This window comes from Armigeres subalbatus, chromosome 1 (assembly GCF_024139115.2).
Source record: "Armigeres subalbatus isolate Guangzhou_Male chromosome 1, GZ_Asu_2, whole genome shotgun sequence".
Lineage (NCBI taxonomy): Eukaryota > Metazoa > Arthropoda > Insecta > Diptera > Culicidae > Armigeres > Armigeres subalbatus.
Genome location: NC_085139.1, coordinates 7,935,974 through 7,946,449, shown reverse-complemented (window position 1 = coordinate 7,946,449; position 10,476 = coordinate 7,935,974). Strand labels below are relative to the sequence as shown.

The following is a 10,476-nucleotide window of genomic DNA, read 5'->3' as shown; positions in this document are numbered from 1 at the left end:
ACGAGATTAAATGTAGTCAAAGAGAATGCTTTGAGCAGCTGTGCAGGATGGCGAACGAAAATCCATGGGGAGATGCACACAGGATGGTGATGGCTAGGACTAATAGCACGCCATCTGAGGAATCCCTTGTTGGCCAAAATAGTCGAAGGGTTGCTTCCGAGGCATGAATCATGAGTCAGTCGACGTGGTACCGCTAGTGACTAACGAGGAGCTTATCGTAGCTGCAAGGAAACTTAAGCTCAATAAGGCACCAGGCCCGGATATAATTCCAAACCTGGTCCTTAGACACGCTATTCTCGCTGATCCAGATATGTTCAGGAGCTGCCTCCAAAGATGCATGGTCGAAGGAAACTTCCCAGATCGATGGAAACGGCAGAAATTGGTGCTACTACCGAAGCCCGGCAAGCAGCCGGGAGACCCTTCGGCATATAGACCAATTTGCCTACTCGACACAGCTGGAAAGCTGCTAGAGAGGGTCATCCTGAATGGGTTATCGGCTTATACAGAGTGTACTGGTGGCATATCCAGCAACCAGTATGGTTACCGTAAGGGCCGTTCTACCATCAAAGCAATTCGATCGGTAACGGATACGGCCAAGATAGCGAGAGGTTTGAGCAGGCGATGTATTAGGGTACTGCGCATTGATTACACTTGATGTAAAACATGCATTTAACAATGCTAGCTGGGCAGCTATTGCTGACTCCCTGCACCGATTGAGAGTTCCGGATTACCTGTGCAGGATACTGAAAAGTTATTTTCAGAATAGGGTGTTGATATACGACACGGATGCTGGTCAAAAATCGATCGAAGTGTCAGTGGGTGTTCCACAGAGATCGATCCTCGGACAGGTTCTGTGGAATATTATGTACGACGGAGTATTGCGCTTTAAAAAAACTAAGTCTCCCGGCCGGTGTGAAAATCGAAGGCTTCGCAGATGACGTAATGCTAAAGGTAACAGGAGACACTCTCGGCGAAGTCGAACTGAAGGCTTCATACGCAGAGTGGAGGAATGGCTCAACTCGAGGCGGCTGTCCCTTGCACATCACAAGGCGGAAGTCGTGGTGGTGCATAACCGCCATGGGTTGCAGCAAGCGAGGATAAGAGTAGGGACCTGCACAGTTAACTCCGTGTGGTCTCTTAAGGACACTCCTCATGGAATCCAAGTTTTAAAGTGCTCGCGTTTTCGGGGGCACACCACTTTATACGGAGGTGGCGCACAACTGTCATTTTTGTTGATTTAGCTTTGCTTGCCGTACCCGCGGAATTTGATCCTCGGATTTTTTCCCTATTTATTTTTACATATGCGATGTTTTCGGGATTTGAGTACGGAAAATCAAAATCCCGGCCCCATTTAAAATGCACGGGGACCAAAATCCGGAGGAAAATTTTCCCGAGGTGTAAGGCATCCAGCTTTCCACGCTCGATAATGGTGGCTTGTAGGTATATGTAAAAATCAATCGGTCACTATAAGAGGAAAACTCACTGTCGAAAAGGCCTTTTTTCCCTTCCCCTCAGCCAGGAACGCCAGTGAGCTTTCCTCCAGCTAGTGTCAAACAGTACAGTGACCGATTGATTTTTACACACCGACAAGCCGCCATTACCAAGCGTGGAAAGCTGGATAGCCTTTAACCTCCTCATGTGTCTGATTGCAGACTTCCGTTTACCCTTGCACACGAGCTTGCTCAAGGAAATAAAAGACGGTGAACCTCAGATGTTCTTGTCCTGGGATGAATGTTGATGATCATCCTCAGGCTCGTTGGAGTTTCAGATGAGTTTTTGCATAATATAATTTTATTAAAATTGTATTCTTGAAAATTTGTAAAAATCAGAAAGCCGTGCACATGAAAAGGCCTATAGGACATATGTATTTTTTTATGAGTGCATCGTCTGGAAGAGCTGACTTGGCTGAAACTGACAGATAATGTTACAAAATTTTATGACACGGCAGTGTTATTTCACTGATGTTTACGAAAATCTGAATTAAAAAAAAAATGACCGATTGTGATGAAGTATCGTCGGCACTTCCGGAGAATCCGTTCACCGGAATGCATATTGCTGATACGGAATTTTTGAAAAAAGTCGAGGGACGCAGTTCTTGCACCGTCTGTGGAAAATCGCGGAAATTCTTTTGTTACCATTGCTATGTTCCGGTGGCCGCTCTTCAGAACAAGCTCTCCTTCGTACAGGTATGTATTTGTTTTGGTTATAACGGCCCCATTCTAAGCATTTTATTTTAGTTGCCTATCAAAATCGACATCATCAAGCACAAAAACGAAATCGAAGGAAAAAGCACAGCGATCCATGCAGCGATTCTTGCGCCGGAGGATGTCAAAATTTACACGTACCCCGACATTCCGGACTACAGGGAAGAAGAAGGCGCCGTATTGATTTTTCCAACACCAGACGCCGTGACCGTGTCCAGTCTGTGCAGTGGAGAGCTTCCAAAAGTCAAAGACAACTACGGACTTCCGAGGGGGCATCATATCGGAACTTTGCTGCGTTGTCGTCTGACGGACATAACGGCAGAACAGACACCTTCTAGCGAAGCAGACCCGTGCCGGCAAACACTGGCGCATAAATTACCCGTTCGGAAGGCGGTGTTCATCGACAGCACCTGGAGTCAATGTCGAGGAATTTACAAAAACGAAAAGGTTGCTTGTCTGCGGACGGTCGTTATCCAGAATAGGATCTCGCAATTCTGGCGGCACCAGAAGAACAGCCCTCGGTGGTTTCTGGCAACGATCGAGGCGGTTCATCAATTCCTAATTGAACTCCACATCAACGCTTACGGACTGGACTCGCAATCAGGGTTGTAAATTTTCGGCAGCACTGGATGAAGGTGATGTTTTTTTATATCATGTTTTTATTTTCTTCCTGCTTTGAAATCAACCTCACATTCCCGGAGAGGCAGAAAAGAAAACAACAGAACTCACATCACCCACTGCGCCGCGAAGATGAAATTTACCACAGCAAAATGTACACATTCACCCACCAAATTGAAAAAATTCACCACGCGTTTAAATGGGCCACTCACAGTCATACGGTACGGCGCGAACTGAGCAGCCTGTCAGAGCGACTTGTGAGTGGCTGAATGCGAAATTGAACTGTCGGTGTTGGAAGTGATTTTTCGGCTGCACCCAGTCGCACTCACCACGGCGGCGATGAAGGCGACTGCAGATTATACTGAGATCCATGTTTTTCACTGCATTGACTGTGAAATATTTCTACCCTGCTCGCAATACAAAGGATTAACGCATTTAGGTTATTTGAATTTCCCACACGAGAAAGTAGTCCAGTGTGTGGAGGGAAAACCTCCGCCCTATAATGGACAGTATGATAATTTACTGTTCTTTTTCCTTCACATGTACAATCTGATACATGACTATTATGAGCACCATACGCTTCGGGCATACCGTAGGCCATTGTTTCTTGAAGATAAATATCAGAAGCAGCTAAAGGAAAAACAAAAAGAGACACAAACTGTGGAAACCCCAAAATCATTGTGATTTCATGAGAATGAAATGTTAAATAAACCAATGAGCCTTTAACAGAACTTCTGAATTTAACGTGAAATTTAGTCTCTAATTTACAAGAAAATAGTTTGATACTGATATTCTTTAATGTTTATGTTATTTCATGTGAGCTATTTATAAACTATTTCTTTTTCTTCTTCGAGGATTCCGTTTCTGCTCCGCTGGTAGTTTGTTGCGGTTCCGGACGTGGTTTTTGCCAGTTCAACGGCTTGCGCCGATAGATGGGCCACGGCGGAATGGTCAGCTGCAACATAAAACAATAATTTATAGTTTAATTTAGTAGAAGGGCATTTCGTACACAGTGAAGAGCTACTTACAATGGAAGCCAGTAGCACTCCGGCAATCAGGATGTACACCGTCTGAGAGAACTGCTGGATGATGTAGCCCCAAATCAATCCAACCGCACCGAACAGGGTAATGATCACTCGGGACAGTTTCTCGGCGCGTCCTTGCCCCTCAAAGTCCTGGGGAAGAAGCAATTTTTTCTATTATTTTGGTCGTTCATTAGTGCAGCATTAGAACTTACCATGTGCGTTGCAATATTGAACATTTTAAAATGCAGTATTTATCACAAAAAGCGTACAAAAATTCAGAGAAATTGTCTGGAATGGAAACACACGTCAGAAGCGAATCTTCCAACGCAAACTTTTAGCCACGGCACGGAGTTTTTTTTTGTTTGACAGCTGTTTGTTTGTAAACGTCATCCACTGTTGCAGGGGTGGCACATGTTGCGATGTTTTACACGCTTGCTCGAAACAATGAAATTTGAAATGCTTCCTCATCGAAAAGTTTTCATTTCGTTTAGTAGGGTAAAATGCCCAATAGTGGACCCCCTACACAGAAAGAAAAACCATTATTCAAAATGAAAAAACCATTGGTTAAAACAAAAAGTTGCATTGGTTCTTTTTCGTAGAGAGTTGCGTATGTTCAGAACAAAAGTCCGTAAACTTTTGTTTCAATCAAGAGTTAATTAGTTAACCGCTTCTATAAAATTAAAAGTTTGAACTTTTGAAAATAAACTGTAGAACTGTCAGATTGTACTATGAGAAATAAAAGTAGATAATATTTATATTTAAAGCTACTCTTACTGATGTTTCTAGAGGACATTTTTCGCATCAAAATAACTCAGAAAAGCATAAACTTTGAAAATATCGTAGCTACGGAAAGGCGAAAGAAAGAACGTTTTTTATTGGACCTACGATCTTTACAAAGTTTATGCTTAGATTTAAATCTCAATCAAATTTAAGTAGCAATTATTTATTACACAACACATTTATATTTTTTTATGGGTTTTCACATTAATTTCTCGCGGAACATTTCCGCTCTTACCAATGTCATTAAAGCCATTTAGATCGCCTGATCCAGAGTGTATGTAATTAAGAGTGGCGACATGTGCCGCATTTGACAGGTCTCCTGCTCGTTTGGAACACGATTTTGTATGGGAATGACAGATGAATTCTGTTCCAATTCTGACAGTGTCGCCACTCTTATTTACATTCACTCTGGCCTGATCCATCCATTCTCCTGATCCCGTTGATCCGAAGGTACCTGTTGCCAACGACTTGGCCGAATTTACAAAAAAACTGTTCCTTGGAGTAGTTAATGTCATCTTCCAGAGAGCGTAACCTGATCACAATAATAGGTTTTTGAGAGATTCATTTTGGTCGCAAAAATTGTATTTACCGCGCATCTGATGATGTCGTCGAAATCGCAAAAAATGAGGTTCTTATAGCTCCAACCTGCATCCTGATATACAATTGTTCCGGATCAACATCTGGGGAGCTGAAATACAGAAGTAGCAATGAAAAAAAATGCCCAAAACATTGATGAAGGAATAACAATTGACTATAAGATCGTTTAATGATAGTTACTCACCTCATAATCACTGCAATTAAATCTATGACCGACTAAACTAGAAACGTTTTTTATCGTTTGTTTTTACCTTTTAGGTAAAATACGAGATCTGAAAGAAACTTTTTTTTGAGAGTGCGAGTGAAGACGTCAACAAAATATATTTATTTCTATTTCTTTTCTTTCGTATAATCTGTCACGGTGAATGATTTTTTTTTACATTGAGTGTTTTGAAAATAAAAGTTTATAAATTCATGGGGCAATTTTTACCATTGACATTCAAACCCGACGAGAAATATGATTAGATTAAACACATAACATTAGATTCCAAAGTTTTTACTTTTATTTTGAAGAAAAAATATCACTTCTCAGAAGCAAAGTTCAATATATTTGATAATATAATGTTTGTTCTTTGTGTGTAGTAGCGGAATTTTGCTTTTCCTGTCATAAGAAGTAGACATTTTCAACATATTAATTCTGCTTGATATCTAATAACAAGTTCTGCATCTCCTCTTTACGATACACGATACATACATAAAACACTCAAATACACGACGTTATTCGTTGAAATTAACATTTCAAAGTCTGACTGAATTCGCCCTATAGTAGACCCAGGGGGGGAGTAAGCCTGTCATCCACGAACAAATCAAGCCTACCTAGGACGTATTATACGGGCCTCGCCGCTTGGGAAAGGCGGGCCACCCTGGGCCACCCCGCTTGGCAAGTGTAACATTTTTCGAACTGGAATCTTGTAGGATATTGGTTAACCTACACTACTACTGACTAACATAAAAATTGTGGGATTGTTTATTTACATTTGCTTCATACTACATGCAGAGGAGGCGCGATGCACCGCATATTACCCCCCTGAGTAGACCCCCTGGGGGTCCATAATAGGAAATTGCTTCCCTATAGTCGACACTTCATTTGATTTTCATGTCCCGTTTCGGGACGTTCTTCTTCCCTATGGACCCCCCAAAATATTCCTATAGTGGACACTCTCGTGTTTATTTTTTAAAGAATTGTAAAAAATCATCTAGTTTTACTTTCCATAGCATTTCCAATGCATGTAATCAAATCATAGGACTGTAAAGGCTACCTTACACCTCGGGAAAATTTTCCGCCGGATTTTGGTCCCCGTGCATTTTAAATGGGGCCGGGATTTTGATTTTCCGTGCCCAAATCCCGAAAACATCGCATATGCAAAAATACATGGGGAAAAATCCGCGGACCAAATTCCCGAGGTGTGAGGCTGCCTTAAGGTAGGTTCTCCCGATGGAATTTCATCACAAAATGTTTACATTGTGCTGTAATAATGCAAAAATGACTGCTGGGTCCACTATTGGGCATTTTACCCTATACTACACTGACAAAAATCCAATCATATCCATTATGTGGCACACATAAATTTTGACTATAGCATTTCCCACTTAACGGCTATGTGAATTTGCATAGCATAGGGTAAAATGCCCAATAGTGGACCCCCTAGTAGCGGAATTTTGCTCTTCCTGTCATAAGGCTTAGAAACTTTCAACATATTAACTCTGCTTGATATCTAACAACAAGCTCTGCATCCCCTCTTCACGATACATACATAAAACACCCAAATACATGACGTTATTCGATGAAATTAACATTTTAAAGTCTTAAGTTCATAATAGGAAATTGCTTCCCTATATAGTCGACACTTCATTTGATTTTCATGTCCCGTTTCGGGACGTTCTTCTTCCCTATTATGGACCCCCCAAAATATTCCTATAATGGATACTCTCGTGTTTATTTTTTATAGAATTGTAAAAAATCATTTAATTTTAGTTTCCATAGCATTTCCAATGCATGTAATCAAATCATAGGACTGTAAGGTAGGTTCTCCCGATAGAATTTCATAGCAAAATGTTGACATTGTGCAGTAATAATGCAAAAATGGCTGGAGGGTCCACTATTGGTTGGGGGTCCACTATTGGGCACTTTACCCTATATGTGGAAACAGACATAACCGGTATTAAGACGATCCCCACCAGTGCGTAAATAAAGCCAAAATAGCAACCTCTATCATGACGCGAACTCGCACCGGTCGTTGGTAAACGGGTGTGGGAAATGTAAACGCAACCTTCGGTGAATAGCGAGTTGGCAAATTTGGCGACCCGATCCAACCGTTGCCAAATCATCACACGGAAATATAAAGTAACCCATAAATAAAAAATCTGCCGTCTGCTGAAAAATTGTTCGGGTACTCATCATCAAAACCATTGTGATGGAGGTCAGTTTAGTTTGGATTTCAACTGATTGGCGGCGCTAGTGCATATGAAATAACCTGATAGGTTAGAATCTCGAAATCTGGAATTTTTAGAATATTGGCGTCTTCTACAAAGTTGTTCGGGTGGTCAAAACCACCATGACGAAAACAAGTTTAATTTGAAATACAACCGCTTGGCGGCGCTAATGAATTGAAAATAACCTAAATGGTCAGATATTTCGATAGTTGAAATCTTAAGAATATTGCCGTCTTCTACAAAATTGTTCGGATGATTAAAACCATCATGACGAAAGCAAGTTTAGTTAGTAATACAACCGCTTGGCGGCGCTAGTGTATTGGAAATAAACTGATAGGTCAGGTATCTCAAAATATGTAATTTTTAGAATATTGCCGCCTTCTACAAAGTTGTTCGGGTGGTCAAAACCATTATGACGAACGCAGGTTTGGAGTGAGATATAACCTCGTGATGGCGCTAGTGTATAAGAAATAACCTGCTAGGTTTAATATTTCGAAAACTGAAATTTTTAGAACATTGCCGTATTCCACAAAGTTGTTCGGGTAGTGAAAACCGTCATGATGCAAGCAAGTTTAGTTTTAAACACAATCGCTTAGCGGCGCTAGTGCATAAGAAATAAACTGATAGGTTAAATATCTCAAAATCTGGAATTTTCAGAATATTGCCGTATTCTACAAAGTTACTTGCCATAAGACGAGTTCGTACAATTCCATTTAATTCCACCCCTTGGTTGTACCTTTGACAGATACTTATTTCTACTTCTACAGTAAGGCCATCTTCAGTGTCTCGTACTTGACTCGATTAGACTCAACTCGAGCGCCAACGAGTATTGCGGTTTCAAACAAAACTTCTGGTTTGACTACTTTTTTAAATCTTACATACTAACCAACCTAACAGATAATTCAGATAACTTTGTAAAAGATGGCCACTTTCCAACTCTAATGGATTTAGAAATATTTAACCCAACAGGTTATTTCTCATGCACTAGCGCCGCTATGCGTATGAATTTCAAACAAAATAGTCTCCATCATAAATGTTATGGCTACCCGAACAACTTTGTAGAGGACAAAATCTTTCTAAGTCTTATAGATCTCGAGATATCCACCTCACTAAATTATTGCATATAATCTAGCGCCACCTAGCAGATGTGTGTCTAGCTAATCTGATAATCACAAAATGCATTACGCACATATTACAAAAGTTGGAGCGCGTTCTGAAAGATTTGAAAATAAATAATATTTTTTCCTGATTTTATTTATTTCCGTGTTTGCCTCACTATAGGATATTCACCACCGGTGCGAAGTATGATTGCACTTCAACAACCTTGATAGAAACAACCGGTGCGAGAACAAGTGCATAAATAAAATATGAACGCTTTTCGTTCCTATACTAGACACTCATTTGGATACACATTGGTGGGGATCGTCTAACTAATAACCTCCCGCATAAATAGAAACAATCTGTCGTATTATTGTTACCATTCACATGAAATAAGCCACATTGTTATTATTCATCTTATAGTCGCTGTAAAATACGACTATATAATCTCCGCAAATAAAAATTATACACTATTTTTAATTTACGGTACCAGATGTAATAATTCTCAAGTTTATTATATCTTTACAATTTCTTATCTTTCATTCTTGCAGAGAAAATGATAAACAGCTGTGAATGGCTTATAACAGCGATCCTAACAATATGTCATATAGCTCTGATATAATTACGTATAGTCAAAAACTATTTTTATTCCTTTGCGATTCCACACTCACATTAAGATTCATATCCTACAATGATAAAAATACGGTAAGCATTCATGTTCTGCAATCCGTATGTGTTTTTTTCGCAGAATTTTCATTTCCGTGTGACTGTTTTGTTTTCATTCAGCGAGTTGAGTGCTGATTCGGTCGAGCCAGACAGCTTTTATTTTTACGTTTTACGAAGTTTTTGAACATTATGTGAGAAATAAAACATGGTAAGTTAAGGAAATATGTTATTTAAAATATATGCTATTCAAATTATGTTCTCATCTTTTTACAGTTACCGTGGAAATGGATTTCTGCAGAACAACGTTCCGAGATGATAATGATTTCCAGAATTTTTATGTTTGTTAAAAAGTAAGTATATTCAATAACACAATCATTGGTGAAAACACCAATAAATTCTACAACTGTTCTATATATGACCGTTTTCACATTGGTTATAATTGAGATTATAATCCCAACAAAAAATCCACGGCGTATTTATAATTTGATCATTTGGCGTTTTTTACAGTTCTCTTCACGAATGCGGCTTTCTGGATGCTTCACACCTCGGTCTCTACATAAATAATCTAGAGGAATTATTTTTCAATAAAATGAATAAGTAAATTGTGAAATTAACATATTGTGTTTTCCCTTGAAAAAGTAAGAAAAATTACCAAATGGTTTTCCAAATAGTGAAAGATAAGACATACGGTTCATTGATTTTTTTTCGTATCATACTATTATGCAAACATTGTATACCATATTGTTTCAATCTGAAACATGGATTGTACATGAACCATATCATATAGCATGCAGTGAAAAAAATGTACTGGAAAATGGCCATTTCTAAATAGTAATTATACTTAACCGCCTATTACCCACATGGTCGTTTTTCCAATAACAACATACCGTATTGCGATGACCATTTATGACGAGGTTGGTTTATCTTAAGTAAGTACAACAGTCAGAACAGTAGGGATAATGTTATTTAAAGTTATGAATGATCTGAGAAATGTTACGCTTATGGTTCATGATTATGCGGGCTTTAGGTGGATTCTCCTATATAGCGGGTGGTTA

General features: G+C 39.6%; 2 protein-coding genes and 1 long non-coding RNA gene across 3 annotated transcripts; 2 read left to right on the top strand and 1 right to left on the bottom strand.

Moving 5' to 3' along the window:
- The first annotated feature begins 1,920 nt into the window (after nt 1-1,920).
- On the top strand, nt 1,921-3,553 carry LOC134208061 (tRNA-uridine aminocarboxypropyltransferase 1). Its single transcript, XM_062684157.1, has 3 exons — nt 1,921-2,186; nt 2,238-2,797; nt 3,233-3,553. The coding sequence occupies exons 1-3, from the start codon at nt 1,992-1,994 to the stop codon at nt 3,504-3,506; spliced, it is 1,029 nt and encodes a 342-aa protein (XP_062540141.1). The 5' UTR covers nt 1,921-1,991; the 3' UTR covers nt 3,507-3,553.
- Nucleotides 3,554-3,600: 47 nt separating this feature from the next.
- LOC134208060 (signal peptidase complex subunit 1) lies at nt 3,601-4,218 on the bottom strand. Its single transcript, XM_062684156.1, has 3 exons — nt 4,060-4,218; nt 3,851-3,997; nt 3,601-3,777 (listed from the first exon to the last, which is right to left on the bottom strand). Exons 1-3 carry the CDS (start codon nt 4,081-4,083, stop codon nt 3,655-3,657), a joined length of 294 nt encoding a protein of 97 aa, XP_062540140.1. The 5' UTR covers nt 4,084-4,218; the 3' UTR covers nt 3,601-3,654.
- A 5,283-nt stretch (nt 4,219-9,501) lies between these two features.
- On the top strand, nt 9,502-10,008 carry LOC134208059 (uncharacterized). Its single transcript, XR_009978482.1, has 3 exons — nt 9,502-9,629; nt 9,695-9,771; nt 9,929-10,008. It is a non-coding gene; the product is annotated as an uncharacterized LOC134208059 (long non-coding RNA).
- Nucleotides 10,009-10,476: the final 468 nt, after the last annotated feature.

What these genes read in the sequence shown, in the direction of transcription:
- LOC134208060 (XM_062684156.1), bottom strand. Translation starts at nt 4,083, where the DNA reads ATGTTCAATATTGCAACGCACATG. An exon ending in TCAATATTGCAACGCACATG is followed by an intron (nt 3,998 to 4,059) that starts GTAAGTTCTAAT and finishes CTTCTTCCCCAG; the next exon opens with GACTTTGAGGGGCAAGGACG. An exon ending in GAGTGCTACTGGCTTCCATT is followed by an intron (nt 3,778 to 3,850) that starts GTAAGTAGCTCT and finishes TTTATGTTGCAG; the next exon opens with CTGACCATTCCGCCGTGGCC.
- LOC134208061 (XM_062684157.1), top strand. Translation starts at nt 1,992, where the DNA reads ATGACCGATTGTGATGAAGTATCGTCGGCACTTCCGGAGAATCCGTTC. An exon ending in ACAAGCTCTCCTTCGTACAG is followed by an intron (nt 2,187 to 2,237) that starts GTATGTATTTGT and finishes ATTTTATTTTAG; the next exon opens with TTGCCTATCAAAATCGACAT. An exon ending in ATCAACGCTTACGGACTGGA is followed by an intron (nt 2,798 to 3,232) that starts CTCGCAATCAGG and finishes ATTTCTACCCTG; the next exon opens with CTCGCAATACAAAGGATTAA.